The sequence below is a fragment of the Taudactylus pleione genome, unplaced genomic scaffold, assembly GCF_031769625.1.
Source record: "Taudactylus pleione unplaced genomic scaffold, aTauple2 ptg000188l, whole genome shotgun sequence".
Classification (NCBI taxonomy): domain Eukaryota; kingdom Metazoa; phylum Chordata; class Amphibia; order Anura; family Myobatrachidae; genus Taudactylus; species Taudactylus pleione.
Genome location: NW_028284590.1, coordinates 2,327,578 through 2,345,964, shown reverse-complemented (window position 1 = coordinate 2,345,964; position 18,387 = coordinate 2,327,578). Strand labels below are relative to the sequence as shown.

The 18,387-nt window shown below is 41.0% G+C and overlaps 1 protein-coding gene across 2 annotated transcripts in view; it reads right to left on the bottom strand.

The window, feature by feature from the left end:
- Positions 1–18,068, bottom strand: part of PPP1R1C (protein phosphatase 1 regulatory inhibitor subunit 1C) — a 76,359-nt gene extending 58,291 nt beyond the window's left edge. Inside the window, exons 1-3 of one of the 2 annotated variants that reach the window (XM_088476361.1) lie at positions 17,911–18,068; positions 7,601–7,924; positions 5,422–5,482 (exon numbers count right to left, since the gene is read on the bottom strand). In XM_088476361.1, the coding sequence (XP_088332487.1) occupies positions 5,422–5,482; positions 7,601–7,858 (319 nt within the window). In that variant the 5' untranslated portion in view covers positions 7,859–7,924; positions 17,911–18,068. The remainder of the gene's footprint in view (positions 1–5,421; positions 5,483–7,600; positions 7,925–17,910) is intronic. The other variant, XM_088476360.1, reaches the window with a different exon arrangement.
- Positions 18,069–18,387: the final 319 nt, after the last annotated feature.

Below are 18,387 nucleotides of genomic sequence, written 5' to 3'. Positions count from 1 at the left end.
CCAATCGTAAGTATAGCAGGGCTGGTTAGGTCTTAGCCGTGGGAGGGGGGGGGAGGTTAGGTTTAGGCGTCATGAGGAAGGGCTAGGGTTAGGCTAGGGGAGGGGGAGGTTAGGGTAAGGTACCCCCATGGGTTGGGTTAGGGTTAGGCACTACTGGGGGGTTTAGGATTAGGCACTAAGGGGGGAGGGTTAGGTTTAGGCACCAAGGGGGGGTTAGGTTTAGGCACCAAGGGGGGAGGGTTAGGTTTAGGCACTAATGGGGAGGGTTAGGGTGGGGAGGCAGGGTTAGTGTTAGGATGCAGGAACAGAAGGTTAGAAAGAGAAGGGGGTAGGGTTATTATACTTACCAGACCCTTGTTGGGATCCTGAGCATTGGGATGCCGCTGTTGGTATATTGACAGCAGACATCCCGACTGCCGGGATTTCATACCGATTCCATCGGAGAGATGAGGTGCTATCACTCATTATTGTGACAGACAAAACTGTGTATCACACGTACTCCAAATGGGTCCTCTGTATTCTCAGGCAGAGGTGTATTTTTTATTTTTTTTGCTAAAGCACTATAATGATGGATTTAGCATATGTAGCTTATTGAAGTTGTTCTATTCTTTCCCTCTCCGAGGCTGACATTTGGTGCATAATGCTTAAGTTTCATGATATGGAATAAATAAATCCTTACATATATACATATATATATATATATATATATATATATATAATTTGATTTTTTTTGCTTGGAGGGGGAGGTGAGAGCATCTTGTCAAGGGCTCCTTTGAAGAGAAGATATGCCTGATTCTGTACAGAATTGCAGAATACATATTCAAGCTTGTTTTCATTAAATAACACATTTGCAATTAAAGCATCAATAAAACATATTGAACCTCTCTAATACAGCAGAAACAACACTCCATCTCATGCAGACAAAACTTCAGTGGTCTATACACAACCAGCCAATCACAAGCTGTTCATAAGTACCTCATCCGCAGAAATTTACACTTGCCTTGACCATAAATGAGTCTGTTTCTCTTACAAACCACTCTCTGAGTGTAAGTGCCAGAATACTGCAAATGGACGTAAATGTGTTTGATTGCTTTTCTGGGCATGCGCATAATAATTTAAGATATTTAAGATATACTGCGCATATACTGGAGTAATTCTCACTCTGCATTAGTGTGTTTGTTCTATATTAAGACTATCATTTAAAAGTAATTACCCTCTGTTTTTAATTCATATCATCCAATCCTTAGGATAATATGCAATCCCTGATTATTGTTTTTTTTTCCTTGGCCGGCAAGATTGCTAAAACTGCATGCTGTGTGTCTGACCATAAATTAACATGTGTTAAAGAGCAATTATTAATAACTAAGAGAGGAAAATAATTAATATAGATATGGAAGAATTATCGAATTAATGTATTATTGGGATCAATTTAACACAAATTTCTATTTTATCAAATGAGCAATATAATATTAAATAAATATAAAGCGTCAATATTATTAGTAAATAAATTAACAGTGTAAATAATATTTTTGTATTAATTAGGGACATATTTATTGCACAAGTACCAGAAAGCACATTATTCTATAATTAAATGGGCCTAATTAACATAAAAATATGATTGCCCCATTAATTAATGTATTAATAAATTATTAATAATATTGGCTGCTTTATATGTAACATTTTATTGAAAAAGTACAAATTGTTTTAGTATTTTTTAATTTAGTATTAAATTGTTTCCAATAATACATTTATTAAATAATTTCCACAAATATATTTATTAATATTTGTATTAATTATTTTGACCCCTTAATAAGTATTTATTATTACCACTATAATACATATGTTGATTATGTCTCCTTGCTGGGTTCTGGTCAGACAAATGGCAATGCCACTGGCCAGAGCAATATTCTGGCAGTTTGGCTGTTCAAAACCTTCACTAATGGTTGTTTATTGCCAGAGATTTGCATTTTAAGTTTCCAAACTGCTGGAGATTACATTTGTCGATTTGCAACAAGTTAGAACTAGTTGCTAAATTACACACTGTTATATTTCGCGGACCTCCATATTTTGGTTGTGATTTGAATCTGGATTCATCTTTGTGTTTTGGTTTTGGATAACCACCCTCAAGTGTTTTGGCTTTGGATTCGGATAGAAAAGTGGGACTAAGACCGGGTAGACATCAGAATGATGCCAAAATGACGCAATGAGCGTTCCAATTTCTCTTCATCCCAGAACAAACGATATTGAGCGTACACACTGTGCAATCCTTCAAGCGATGGAGCGATTTAACTTGTCGTTTGATCGTATATGGTTTATCGTTGCTCCTGTACACGCTAGAACAATCATCTTTTAAGAGGTGATGTCTTCAGAGGCTAAATCGGAACAACATGGTTGGTCGTACACTCTACATGATGTGCGCCACATCATTCACAATACCTTCTGATTGACTGTGCAGCACAGACAACCAGAAGATGTTGTATATAACGAAACTGGAGCGTGCAGTTGAGCGTACATACTTTACGATCTGCATGATATGTCATTCCAATTTGCTTCAAAACCAGGCTTCAGAATATGTTGGAGGGCTAAGTATTATGGTGTTGTTCTTAGTATATCTAGAGTTAAGTCACTGTACTCCTTTTCTTTTCTTTGCTAGAATTATTCTGACAAGATCTTTTTTTATTATATTTTTTATTCTAGGTGGTGTATCTTGTAATGTCTTGTAAGACCCACAGGGGATCTTATAGGAAATTAGGGATTTCATAATTAGAAGCAGGGTTTTCACAGAACCACAAGCTTATTCAGACACAACAGCCTATAGGCTACTTTCACGAGGATTTGCACTGGAGAGGGAAGCCAGGTTCACAAGCGATATCATTAACTGTGACTTTACAATTCTCTCTGCGACAGGACGGGGTCTTATCCAAGACAGTCCCAGCCCATGCTTCTTAATAAATATCCAGAAAAACTCGCTGCAATATATGACAATGAGGAATGTTAATTTTTCGGGGCTGTATCATTACTATATGTAAATAGGCCCCTAAAACTGGTAAATAATGTATGTTGTGCATATGTATAAAATAGATTATTTTATTATCTTGCATTATGATTATTCAATCTACCCACTCACATCAGAATAAAAATGTTTCCAACAACAAAATTGTTACTAAATGTGATAGAAGCCCCTGATCGCATTGTAATATTAATCGTGATTGGCAGTAGGACTCGGCAGTAGCAGAGCATATCTGTTAAAGTGGGCACAGCAGGTTTTGATGTAAGTGCTTAGTGGCCGACTGTTTTATGCTGTAAGTCACCTTTGAATAAATAGTACATTTTTATATATTGATTGTGTCTTCTTAAATTAGGAGTGCCACCCCTAAGAACACATTATTTTTTTCTAGGAACATCCTAGCAATCTAGATTAAGTCTTTAGAACTCTATGTAATGAGATAACAGGAATTTATTCCATTATTATTAAACCCTCGGACCTCGGGATTATAAATGAATGTCCAAGGCGAATAATACACTTATAAAGGGTGAGCATGATCTTGAGAGATTTATTTGACCTGATTCACCATATGCGACAGTAGACACTATGTTGATTTTTTCTGTAACCCTTTCTGAGTGCAATATTACTCAAAAAAAAAAAATCTAGCATAAGCATATACGTATATATAATTTATTGGTCTGCGTGTTTGTCTGTCAGATTATGCACCCCTGCACCAATTGAGATTAAAGCAATGCAAGGTAGTCCAGTTGGATCTTGGCCAAGTTTTAGGAAGGTTAGGTTCCCGGTCGGATCTCCCTTTGGTGTATGTTGGGCAAAACTTTGACCCTTGGAGCCTGTTCGGAGCCTTCCACTGGATGGATTTGGATGAAAACTTTACAGAGTGGTAACACTGGATCCCAGAAGACATATTAGGGAGTTGTGGTCCTGGTCGGACCTCCCGTTGCTGTATGCTGAGCAGAACTTAGATCCGGAGATGTTGGGCAGAAATATGACCCGGGGAGTCTGTTCTGTGCCTTCCACTGGATGGATTTGGATGGAAACTTCACAGAGGGGTGACAATTGGTCTGGGATTCCTAATATAGTGGTTGGGGTCATGGCCGGACCTCAAAGCGGAGTTCGCTGGGCAGAAATTTGACTGAAGGAGCCTGTTCTGGGCCTTCCACTGGATGGATTTGGACAACATCACATAATAAAACTTAATAATTTGAAGATTTAAACCTGGGCAATGCTGGATACTTCAGCTAGAATTGTATAACTTAATTAAACTTTCTCTTCCTATACAGATGATTTAGCAATGATATACCAAGATACAAAATCATGTAATATTAGGCGCTAAATGGGAAAGAGTAAATACAGATGAAAAAAAAATGAATGCAATCAGTATAACTGTTCAAAAGTCTATAAATCACACAAATCCCAAATGTTGGGATGGGAAATATTCCGTAAAGACGCTGAAATGAGTGGTGGATAGGCTGTGCCAGATATGAAGGCTCCAGATCCTTCTCCTACTAATATCAATTCTGTAATGAACTGGTCAGAAGGTTTACAGGACAGAGATACAGCTCTCAGCTACTGTGATTGGTTCTGTACACATTGCCAATCAGCACTCAATAGGATTTACATAACCATGTCATGTGATACATGAAGTTGCTCCCTCCTCTTTCTACAGTTGTATCACTAGTCTCAAGTGAATAGTCTGGCTTCATTCTGATGGATATTGATCTATCCTGCAGAGTGTCTGCCTCCACTGTGTATAAGTGATGTGTTCTTTACAACCCCTTTCTGTTGGCAGCTGTCACTAAAGCAACACAAATCTCTACATGTTTGTGCTTCAGGGATACGGATTACAATGAATAATGCCTAGGGCCGAAACAATTCTCTAGTCCGGTTCCACTTCTCTATCTCATCTGCACAGTTATATGTATGTCTTTGTAAGTAAGGAAGACCTGTATGGAAAGTGTATTGCCTACTGTACATAGCTGCAGAATATAGCGTTCTTGGTTATTACATAGTTCCTTGGATTTTCATCTAGTACTGCCACATATAAAGTGCCAAAAAGAGAACAGTACAGAAAACAAATATGGACAATATGTGAATGATTACATACTGTATCTGGAAAGCTTTGGGTAATATGGTTATTCTATGAAATTAGACTATAACAAATGATAATACATTTCACAAAACGTTGCACACATATAATAGAAGGCAATATTACATACATTACCTTCAGTCAACACAAACATATATACATTAACACATACATACACGTACGTACGTACGTACGTACGTACGTACGTACCTACATACATGCATTCACGCATATATGTATATACTATAATCACCTCCTAGAAGCATTTTGTTAGTATATCTGAAACATAGAAAACCTATGTTACATAACTTTAATGTATACCCACCTGGTGGTGAGTGCTCATTTAATATAACCAGTGATGCTGGTGTGGGCCTCCTCTTTCTTATCTGTTTAAAACACAGAAGCACAGAATGTAAAATAATATTATTGTCATAATTAGTGGTTTGTGGTTTTACAGAAGCCCGGTCGGTCCCTCCAACAGGCCACAGCTCAAACCAATTACCGTCACGCAATTAATCCGAAAGTAGAGTCACTCAGAAAACACCTCTTCACTCGTAGCTAATTATCTAATGATAGCTTCTATATTACCGGCTTCTAATTAATGACAGCAACATCCACCTTCTGATGGTTTGTAGCAATAGCTATTTTTGTGGGCAATGCAGATGTTGTCTTCTATTGAGATTTTTTATATTTTAGCTCTCATATGCCATAGATATTGCAAATATAGCTTTTCCCAATAATGTGGATGCAGAAAGACATGTTCTCTATGCACAATATTGGAACATACATTTTCTATAAAATTCTAATCCTTTCTAATAATAATTGCACTACAATCACAAAAAGAGTATAATATATATATATATATATATATATATATAGCATTTGCTTGTACTTTCATTTAATAGAAAAAGTGTTTCTGTTTAATGCTTTATTATTGTGATGTTATGCTTTTTATAATAATGTTTCAGACATGATCATTAAATGATATTAAACATAAAAATATTTTACTTTTAAAAAATCTGAAACATTGAGGAAACATTTCCCATATATAATTTGTATCCTTATTGATGTGGATTTCTAAAGTTTGAATAAATATATTTATAGTTGGCATTTATTAAATTTCTTGTCAGCAGAAGAATAAAATATTTATTTTTTGAATAAATTTGTTACATATAAGATAATTGCATGTGACAGTTATCTAAAGTAATCAAACCATATAAACACAAACTATTATACTTCAAAATGCATGTAAATAATACTGTATATACCATGTAATCTTTTGACAAATTAATAAATATTTATCACCAAGAATGTTTTATTGACCTGAACATATTACAAATAAGCTATTTGTTATTTATTGACATACAACAATCAGAGAGAGAAAAATAAATAAATAAAAGATGTACATTTATGATTTACTGAATAATGTATTATCATTGACTGGAGGTTCAGAACATCTAGAACAGTGAGTTTTTTTATAACATAATATTATGTATGTTTAGCTTTTAAGTGGCTGCTTTATGTAATACATTATTTATCTCACTTCTTATGTTTTTTTATATGCTGTAAACCAAATGCAAATGGTAAGGTTACAGATTTGGCACCAAAATGTATTTACATAAGAGCAACCAATACTTTTTGGTGAACTAACACATTATATGTATTTATATGATTATTAATTAATTTCTTTAGATTTTTAAGAACTATTTTTGAATACATTAATCAATTGTCAACCAAACTGAACATATTTTCTCATGCCGTATGCATAAATACACATGCGTTTTATTTATTATAACATGAATAAATGGAAATTGGAAAACATACAATATAGAAATATCATTATTAATTCAATTCTTTTTATTTCTGATGTGAACCATGACATATAAAATGTCTACTTATATACCAAGCAACATATTGATAGGACTATCAGTAAATCACTTTACAGTGAAAAGCCAGAGTCACTATTATCAAATAAGCAATTAAAATAAGCATAGTACTAATTTAAATCTCCATCCATAATTATTACAATGTAATATAATAAAAAATACTTGAAATATGTTGTATGTATCAACTGTGCTTTAATTATATGTGTTCCTATAGGGTCATAGATTACAAGAATCTATAAACCAATCTTTGTGAGAATATCTGAGACAATTTTACTAAAAATAAATCAGGTCTAAAAAAATGATTTGATTTTATTATATCAAGAATTACCTAGCACTATTAATATATGCAATAATTGTAGAGATATGGAATTATCCCACTCTAAAATACAGGTTATATTTTCTGCACATTCTACCAAGAGGAAAGGGTGTTGCCAAACAGCAAACAGTTTACATTCTAAATAGTAACTTCATCACTATGCCTGGCAGGTGAATACAGTGCATTCATTTACAGCAATCTAATGTGGTAATAAAACAGAAAAGAGAGGTGAATAATAAATTGAGATTACATTTCTCACGTCACTGTTAACACTGCTTAATAAGAGAGTTAGGTTCCATTACCTGTTCCGAAGCTTCAGGGTCCAGCTGACTCTGGAATACTGGAACTGCGAACTGTATCTTTTTGGGACTATTGGGTTCCATTTTGTACTGACGGCCGTTGGAAAAAAAAAATGACTCCCCCCTATTAAGCTGAGCAGTCCAAGTCTCTAGCCTCTGGCACACGCCTTTAAAATAACTTGCAAAGCTATTTGATGCGAGCTGTATATTCACCGTTACCAAGTGCTGCTGCATGAAAAGAGCAACTCCCTTATTCCACATCAATAACCGTTCTTGTAACTGGTTCTTTTTTTTTCCTCCAGTCCTTCAGATCCTCTCCGCACAAAGCTAAAGGAACAATAAGATAATTGTGCACCAGTTTTACTTCTGCAAATGCCAGGGACTCACTCAGAAACTAATTGAAAATGCAGTGCTAGCCTTGAATGGCCTGGTGCCCTGGGATTTGAAAAAGTGGATAGATCCACTGTACATTACCAACAGTCTACTCAAGGATGCAATATAAGCTCCCTCTGTGTATTACTGATGGGCCATTAATATTTGATCATGACAAATCAGAAAGCAAGGAGGCTTAGTAATATGTAGATGATTATATGTATATATATATATCTAGCCTACTGCTTTTAGGATGTCCTGACGTTTACAGAAAAATGTTTATCATCTTTTGTACAAGGAAAACAAATTGATATTAATTGACATTAACACGTTGGCCAATCTGATCACGGAAACATCAGTCATCCAGTTAATTAAGGCCAATTTACAATTCTCACAAAAGACCACAACAATTTACTTTTTATTTATTTTTTATTGAGTTTTTGAAAATCCTTACACTGGCGTTCAGTCATCTTCAGTACAGAATACAGGCCTGACATCTAGTATCATATATTAGGGCTTGTTTGCAAGCGCAGTGCAGGACAAGTATACAATTTTTATATCATGATATTTGTCCTGCTGGTGCAAAAATAAGTGATTGCCTAAATCTAAAAAAACAGCTCCAGCCGCACTCAAACAATTAAAGTATAATACCCACACCCCCCAAAGTAACAGAATGGTGGAAAGGTCTGATGTCCAGGGTTGCTGACCTTCATGAAATGGTCACTCCTAGCAATACAGTAGCTAGTTTCCTACTGCAGAAGATAAGAGAATTTCAAATCTCAGTGCTCTTGGCACCTTTCTGTTCTCTCTTGTCGAGTATATTGATTGGATGGTCAACGAACAAATTATAGCTCTTTACACAAGAGGAGTGGAAAGCACTGAAATGAAAAATTCTCAGTTCTGCTAGTAGGGATTAAGGGATGATTATACTGTAATTTACATATGGCTGGGCTTCTTCTTTAATTATGTCTGGTGTAAGGCTATCTTAACAGTGCTGTTATTGCGTATGTAGCTATCACACTTGGGAAAATTATCACTGAAAATAACAACACTTTATGCCTAATTCCAAGTCTTCCCAGCACACATTAAATGAACATTGTTTTTCTTTATATATTTTACTGTAGTTGTTTCAGCATCATACTTAAAGGGGACAATGGGAGTTCTTTGACTGGCAATATGCTACATGCATAGTGGGGTTGGGTTCAAATCCCGACCGCGGAAGCCCGACGAGGGAAGGTAAGTACACTATCCCTCCCCTGTCCCCCTCTAACTCTCCTTTTGTGGTGCCTAACCCTAACCTACCCGCGGGGGGCACCTAACCCTAACCCCCTGCACCCTAAGCCTAAGTATCCCAGGGGGTGCCTCACCCCCCCTTAGTGGTGCCTAACCCTATCCCACCCACCCCGCAGCCTAACCCTAATACACCCGGGGGGTGCCTAACCTTAAATTGCCCCCAGGGGTGCCTAATCCTAACCCTTCTTCCCCGGCGACAAGCACATGCTTACCCAGCCAAGTAGGTTCGGGATTCCGGCGCTGGTATTGCGATCTCATTCGGGATATCGGGTGGCGGGATTCCGGCATCGATATATCGATGGCCGGCATCCCGTCCGCCGTCAATATCACTACATCCCATACGAAAAATCCCTCACTGGAGCAATAGGGAAACAGAGATTCCCATTCACTCCAGAATCATTAATGAGATTAGAATACCATGGTCTTCTGGCTTTTACAATTGTGCATGTGACAACAAACTGAAGGCAAGACTTAGACATTGTTTCACCATTTCCAATTTTTTATGAAATACTTCTTATTGTAGACATATTTTGTTCTTCCAGTAATCAAGAGTGTTAGGGTACACCGGGACTGTCTATATTTTCTGTGCTTAAATGTTTTAATTACTGTCATTAAATGTAATTAAAAGTTTTAAGTACTGTACATAGGTTGATATATTGCCCTCAGAAGCATAGCATGAGCGGAGCAGGATAAGCTCATGCGCTGGGTGCCAGGGCCAGTACGGGGCATTGCATGGGGTGCATTTTTTGTTAAAAGACCTCAGGGAAGAAAGCGAGCCTACTTGTACTGGTCAAATTACTCCCTACTGTTTATTATTATTATTATCCTTTATTTATATGGCACCACAAGTGTTCCGCAGCGCCTTACATAGTACATAGAACTGATGGGTGAACAAGAAACAAGTAACTTACAGTACATTACAGTGCAGGACAAGGACACGATTTATATGCTTTGCTGCAATAGGGATTAAAGAACTCACAATAAGCAGCAGGGAGTTGGCAGTCAAGTGTCAGGTGCCCTTATGAGGAGAAAGGAGTAGAAGAAAATGTAAAGAGAAGCACATGAGGGAAGCGGTCCCTGCTCGCGAGAGCTTACATTCTAAGGGGGAGGGGCAGACAGACAGGCATGACACAGAAGGGGAAGATAGGGAGGAAAGAGCATGAAGTGGGTTAGGATGAGAGCTGGAAGGCCTTGATGAAGTAGTGGGTCTTGAGAGCCCGTTTGAAGATTTGTAGAGAGGTGGAGAGTCTGATAGGGAGAGGGAGAGCCTTCCAAAGGTAGGGAGCAGCACGGGCAAAATCTTGGATGTGGGAGTGGGAGGAAGTAATCAGTTGGCAAGAGAGGCGGCATGCATTTGTTGAGCAAAGTGGGCGGGTGGATGTGTGAAGGGAGAGGAGGTCAGAAATGTATGTGGGAGAGGATTTAGTGAGGGCTTTGTAGGCGAGTGTAAGAACCTTGAATTGGCATCTGAAGGGGAAGGAGAGCCAGTGAAGGGCTTGAAGGAGAGGGGAAGCAGATGTAGAACGTCTGGAGAGGAAGATGAGCCGAGCAGCAGAATTGAGAACCGATTGTAGTGGAGAGAGGTGTGAGACTGGGAGGCCAGCTAGGAGAAGGTTACAGTAGTCCAATCTGGAGCTGACCAGTGAGTGGATGAGGGTTTTAGTGGCATCCTGGATGAGGAATGGTCTAATCCCGGAGATATTTTTTAGGTAGAATTGGCAGGACTGCGAGAGGTGCTGAATGTGTGGTTTAAAGGAGAGGGAGGAGTCTAGAATAACTCCAAGACAGCGCACTTTGGGGCTAGAGGAGATAGTTGTGCCATCAATAGATAATGAAATTGTGGGAAGCGAGGTAGTGGAAGAGGGTAGGAAGATGATCAGCTCAGTCTTAGACATGTTAAGTTTAAGAAAGCACTGGGACATCCACGAAGAGACAGCAGAGAGACAGTTGGAGATATGGATAAGGAGCGAGGGGGATGGAAAGGTAAATTTGAGTAACATCAGCATAGAGATGATATTGGAAGTCAAAGGAGTTTATGAGTTAACCTAAAGAGGACGTATATAGGGAGAAAAGGAGAGGTCCAAGAACAAAACCTTAGGGAACACCTACTGTTAGTGGAAATGGGGGTGAAGAGGAGCCATGAGAGGAGACAGAGAAGGAACGATCAGAGAGGTAGGAGGACAGCCAGGAAAGGGCAGTGCCACAGACCAAGAGAGTGAAGGATTTGCAGGAGGAGAGGGTGATCTACAGTGTCAAATGCAGCAGAGAAGTCAAGGAGAATTAGCAGAGAGTAATGGCCCTTGGATTTGGCAGCATAGAGGTCATTGCTGACTTTCGTGAGGGCATTTTCAGTGGAGTGGAGAGAACGGAAGCCAGATTGAAATGAGTCAAGGAGGGAGTGGGAGGAAAGAAAGGTGGTGAGGCAGTTGTAAACAATACGGTCAAGGAGTTTGGAAGCAAAAGGGAGTAGAGAGATGGGTCGGTAGTTGGAGAGTATGTTAGGATTGAGGGTAGGTTTTTTAAGAATGGGGGAGACAAGGGCATGTTTGAATGCAGAAGGGACAGTGCCAGATGATAGGGAGAGATTAAGGATGTGAGCAAGATGGGAACAGGCAGAAAGAGACAGGTAACAGAGGAGACGGGAAGGGATAGGGTCAAGAGGGGAGGTGGAAGGAGGGGAGGACCGGATGTGGGCCATGACTTCCTCTCCAGAAACAGGGGAGAAGAATGTCAGAGTTGGTGAGGCAGAGGGGGAGGGGTGGTCAGGGAAAGGAGGGGCTGGAGTGCTGAGGGTCTGATGGGATATGATGCCCTCACATAAGGAATCAATTTTAGATGTAAAGTAGGTGGCAAAGTCAAGGGCAGAGAGAGAGTAAGGGAGGCAAGGAGGGGAAGGGCAGAGGAGGGAGTTGAAAGTGGCAATGAGATGCCGGGGGTTTGAGGACTGGGAGGAGATGAGGTTTTTGAAATATGACACTCGACAATTCTTGAACACTTTTGCAGGTATCTGGTGCATTTGGAGTGCCAGGGTTGTGGTGTGGATCTGCAAGGGTGAGCAGTTATTGCCGGGGCAACAGAGTCAAGAGCAGAAGCAAAGGAGGAATTGTACAGGGAAGTAACTTGTTCAGGACAAGAGAGAGAAATGATAGGGGAGAGAAGAGAGTCCAGCAGGGAGGAAAAAGCAACAGTGTCAATAGCCTCAATGTTACACTTAGTAATGGTAGCCTTAGGAGGTAAAGGAGGGGAAGGAGAGAGGGATAGGTTAAAGGAGAGAAGGTGATGGTCAGAGAGGGGGAATGGGGAATTTGTAGTAATCAGAAATATCACAACGGTGAGTAAAGACCAGGTCAAGTGAGTGCCCACTCACATGGGAGGGTGATGAGGTCCATTGGGCAAGACCAAATGAAGAGGTGAGGGTGAGGAGTTTAGCGGCAGAGGATTCTGTGGGAATGTCAATAGGAATATTAAAATCACCTAGGATAATGGAGGGAAGATCTAAGGAAAGAAAGTGAGGGAGCCAGGAAGCAAAGTTGTCAAGGAATTTGCTGATGTGACTAATGTCATGTGACTGCTGCAGTCACATGGTAGATATTGCACAGAGGCTGATGTTCAAGGTCCCGTGTAGCTTACATCACTGAAAGAAATCAGCGAATTAAAAAAAATAATGTTTAGTCTAATCTGGTGTGCCAGAGGAGCACGTTGGCGTGCAAAGTAGTATGCTGACATGCAGTGGGCACATGTTGGTGTGCAGGGGGGCATTTGGTGTGCAGGTGGAACATGTTGGCATGCAGTGGGTGCATGTTGGCAAGCAGTGGGAGCAAGTCGGTATGCAGTAGGGCATATTGGTGTTCAGGGGGTGCATGTTGGCATGCAGAGGGGCATGATAGTGTTTAGGGGAGAGTGATAATGAGTGAGAGATATTACAGTGGGTGACATATTGGATTAGTGAGTAATGGTGAGTGAGAGGTATTTATGGGTGAGGTATGGGGTCAGTACATGGTGGTGAGTGAGGGGAATTACAATGGGTAAAGAATGGGGTCATTTTGTAATGTATGTCAAATGTCACAAGCCACAGTGGTCAGTGTACAGTATGCTAGCAATATTTTGTCACTTCCAGTTTTTATTTCTGTGAATAAGATGCACATTTTCAGCAAAGAAGACACATGACAAGGCCAAGTTGCAAGGGACCTGGCGAGCCAAGAGGGGCTATTTGGTGCAACTTGAGCCACAGTATAAAAGGACACACCTGTACTATATATAGAACCATAGCTAAGGAGGTATGATATGTGCTACCACCAAGGGTGACTACTAAAGTGGAAGTGGAAGTGTGTGTGTGTTTGTGTGTGTGTGGTGGGGGGGCATAGCATGCACTTGCTCCATACACCAAGGCTCCATGCTACACCACTGAGTGAGTCTAAAAGGTATTAAGGGTGTCTCATTAAAAGTATAATACAGTACGACTCCCGATTACAATCACCTCCGGAGTAGCCTGTAAAATTTGAATCCTTTTAAAGGTGTACAATAATTTGCACCCCCTTCACTACAGGAAACACCTCATTGTCCACTGAGAGTGAAAAGTGATAAGAAAGTGATAAGGTGCCAGATAATCAGCTCCCAACTGTCATCTCACAGGCTGTGTTTGAAAAATGACAGTTGGGAGCCGATTGGCTGGCACCTTATCACTTTTCCCTCTGTCTCCTAACACTGCTTAGTAAATAGACCCCTAAATCTCATTTACAAAATTTTGTTCTGTAAAATGAAATAATTTCTGTGGTTTGGCAGATATTGTTGATGCTAAATGTATGTTGTATTTATTGCTGTCACATGTATTTTGTAAGCAGCTGCTATGTGCAAATATGGCAGAGCAGATGCCGAGGAATGTATTGAGACACCCACCTATGGCTTTGCAAATTCAAGCATCTGCGCAAAAAGACGCATCTGTCGCATCTATTTTTACTGCATACGGGTTTGCAGATGCAGGCGGACACAGGCCCTGAAAGCTGTTGCGAGTAAAGAGTTGCTGCGAGTGACTACGGTGATGTACCTTGACCTATGCGCAGTTTACAATAATCGCTCTGCATGAATATCGCCATTGGGTACATCCCTGAATCAGGGCCATTATTCTTAGATTTTGGTCATGTGTATTACATATAGGGAACTTTTCTGCGCTGCTGTAAAGGGCTCTGTGGCCGGAGCCCGACCACACGTGGCTAAAATTGCCACCCTGGGACTGAAGGGGTTAACCCTTATTGCACGGCACCATCTTTAAAGGGACAATGTAGGCACAGGATGCCAAGTACTGTAGATTTATGGGTGATATTGCATTTTATCATTTAAAGTGCTGTGCGCAGTTTTGAAATTGGGGAAACAAGTTTGAATGTACAGGCTATGCACTTATAGAAATGCAAAGGGTATTGAGATTTGGAGACAAACTGCTCTTTAGGCATCCTTACAGAGGGATTGATATGGTAATTGCCCTAGCCTGGCAGTGGAGGGTTGGCATTGAACAAACCTTTCCTCTGAGTACAATACCTAGCAACTTTGGGAAAGACAGTTTGTTTTTAAGAAGCCCCTTTTGGATGGAACTTCCTAAGAACTCAGAAGGTGTTAGGATTGTAAATAAGCCGAAACTGGTTTTAGTCATAGACATGTGAAAGGACAAATGCAATAGAAATTTGCATTATATTTACCTTTTCAGAGACCATATAAGCCAAATGTTTTGGGGAAATATTGTTAGTTCCTTTAAAATGTAAGATGTGTTTATTATTTATATCTTGGGAGAAAGCATGATTGGCTAAAAGGGACACAGGGCGGATTTACCCCCTGCGTTATTGTGTGTAGGAATGGGATAAGAAGGGCATGCGAGCCCAGTATAGGTGTACATCTTTGGATATCTTTTGAATATCAAGACTGCTGTAAGATCTCTGTATGCTGTGCCCCTTAACTGACAATTTTTTTTCCAAAAACCGCTCAGAAATTGTCTTTTTTTTTTTTATGATTGAATTAGGTCAAGAAGATCTATTTAGAACTTATCCAACACAATTTTACATATAAAAAAATTACATTTTATATATATATTTTTTAAAACAGTGTACCATAAAAATAGCAATTTGTATGATATACTGTAGTAATGTCCATCGATGGATGCACCATCAATGGCTGATTGGTTTAAATCATCGATGGTTGAGTTCTACATAAAATTGAACCGATGTATCGGGAGCAAATCGATAGTAACAATGATCGGGACTGGTCTGTGGGAAATAGGGACTTGAGATGACCATTAGTGTGGTGTCCATCGATGGTTACCGTCGATGGTATAAAAACACAAATCAATGGTGAACCATCGATTGTGTATGGTGGGTCATGGGCCGATAAAAGCCAGGAGGTGGAGCTTAGCGGGACGAGAGGAGTGGAAAAAAAAAGGCTCCTGCTCATCCATCGATGGCAGAGAACCATTGGTTCTCTGCCATCGATCGCAAAAGTAGTTGTAATCAGCCATTAACAATTGAGATTTCAAAACATTGATGGGTGAAAAACCCACCAACAATCGATGGTGCTAGAAACATCGAGTGTTGACAGCAACCAGCAACAATTGATGCTTGTTAGCACCCATCAACTATCGATGTTTTACAAAACATCGGTGGTTGCTGCCCATCACTTCTGCTGGATCACACACACAGGTGAGGGAGAGAGGTCAGCACTGAAGGTCCCCGGGGCTGCAGAGAGAAGAAGCAACCGCTGCCGCCACGTCATCGCAGTGGAGGAAGGCAGGTAAGCGCACTGAGGTGGGGGCGCGGCACTGACAGTCCTGGCGGCTGCGAAGAGGAGAAGCAGCTGCCGGGTGATTACAGGAGGGGGCCCAGCGCTGTCCAGCCGCTGGGTGATTACAGTGGAGGGTGGCAGGTAAGCGCACAGGGATGGGGGGTGGCGCTGTCTGTCCCGGCTGCTGCAGAGAGGAGAAACAGCCGCCAGGTGATTACAGGGGGGTGGGAGTCCCGGCGCTGATGGTCCCGGCGGCTGCAGGGAGGAGAAGCAGCCGCCGGGTGATTACACAAGCAGGAGGGGAGGTGGCGCAGACAGCCACCCGTAGGGCATTTCTTTGTGGTCGTATCAGATACGACCATGTCAGGGAAAGCCCAGTCTGGTATGGTAGTATCTGATAAAACCGTGCCAGGCAAGTGGTTAAAGCTGAGCAATAAAGACTATGGCCCTCATTCAGAGCCACTCGCTATTTGCGGTCGTTCGTTCTAAAACAAGGGGTGGATATTCAAATGAACCGTTCGCTGTTTGCGGTCTGTTCACGCCTCTAGGTCTGAACGAGCGAACAAAACTTGCGTTCGTTTTTTGGAAAAATACGCCCCCTGGCCGCTCGCATCCTACGTCATGTCCGCTATTTATTAGATTAATCGAGTACATCGACCAGCGTATGAACTGCTCGCTATTCTTGGGGTTGGTTTTTCCTACCACAATTTTGTGAGCAGTTCTGGCTATAAAATAACCCAGTGACGTGGTCAATGACGCTGCTGTTTTAAATATGCACACCCGTAAAACGCCCGTTTTGACCTTTAAGCACGCCTGCGTTCGGATCTCCACTCCCCATTTTCAAGCACCTTCCCCTGTTACCACCCACATACGCCTCATTCTGTCACTCAAAATAGCAGGCATTCGCTATATTGCGAGCACATGAATTTCGGCAACACTGACTGGTTTGCGCATGCGTATAATGATCCGTACGCATGCGCAGATGTGCGAACATCGCTCGGAACGAGCGTACTGCCGCTAGCGAGTGGCTCTGAATGAGGGCCTATGAGCAATAAAAACCTTTGCCTATATGACTGCATCTGCGACCCACAGAATTGCGCAAAATGCAATTCCGTTCTCCGGCTGTTCTGGATTGAGCCAAGCGTCTCCAAAGCTCAAGCCCTCTGCCAGCTACTGTGCAGAGCCTGGTCCATTGCGAGGTATTAGGAGGAATCTGCCGACACCAATCAGGTGTGGCCACAGCTAGTCGGCGCATACGCAGCAGGAGCGGTTCCAGGTGCTGGAGGTAGTTGCTTGATTGTATGTAAGAAGTGGTTCCAAAAGCAGATGATAGAGTTTGGTGGTGGCAGCATCGTTACCCGCACAGTGGGTGGAGACAGTGACAGGCGGTCACTGATGGTAAGCGGGAATCACTGATACCCCAAGACCCAGTGGGGATCAGAACCCAATCTGTGATTGGGAGTGAAGGCTACGGTCGTCTAGTCACAGGCTCTTTTCATTTTACATCGCTTACTATAAAGATGGCTTACAGGAGTGAAGGAAGAGAGTGGGTAGATGTCGATTCCATCAGGCCAATGCTAACTTTTCGGTAAAGGACTAATGAGCAGATTTCAGCTGCATGTTGCTGCACAAAGGGTGGGACAGCCTGGGGGAGCTCTCTTTCTGTATGTGAAAATAACAGGAATCGTACATATGAATGAGAGACTGTTGACCTGGAAATGGGAGAAACTTGACTGTTGTTATTTTTCTCTAGTGTGAAAAGGCCATCCCATAGCAGAGAGAAACTGTAGTGATCACTTAGAACGAGACAGTCATGAGACTTCATTTAAGAGTAATTTTTGATGAATTGCAACCCAAATATCCCAACACCCCTCCCCCATTCTTACCATTTTGCTAATTGCTGCTTCTTGGTTTCTGTGGAAACCGAACACACCCAAACTTAGGGGTTCCGAGTCGAACCGAGCTAGGGCTCGGGTCTTCCCGCTGGGTTCAGATCCCGAAACAAGGCAAAATGTAATCTTCACGGCGCCGGATCTCGGATTGCAAATCGATCGGGCGCCATTTCACATTGGAGACCAGAGGTATTGGGTGTGGGTATAGGGGCACTGTGTATACAAAATAAAAAAATTATTAGGATCACTTTTAAGACAGGGGCACTGTGTACTGTGTATAGAAAAGGGGGCCCTAGACTGCACACCCTGAATATATATATATATATATATATATATATATATATATATAATGGGAGGTGCTACCTGTGGAGACAATTGTTGCAAACACAAGAAGAACAAGTACAAGTGCACAACTCCAACATTACTAATTATATATAATACCTAATGCAATAGAATTTTGCAATAAATAGA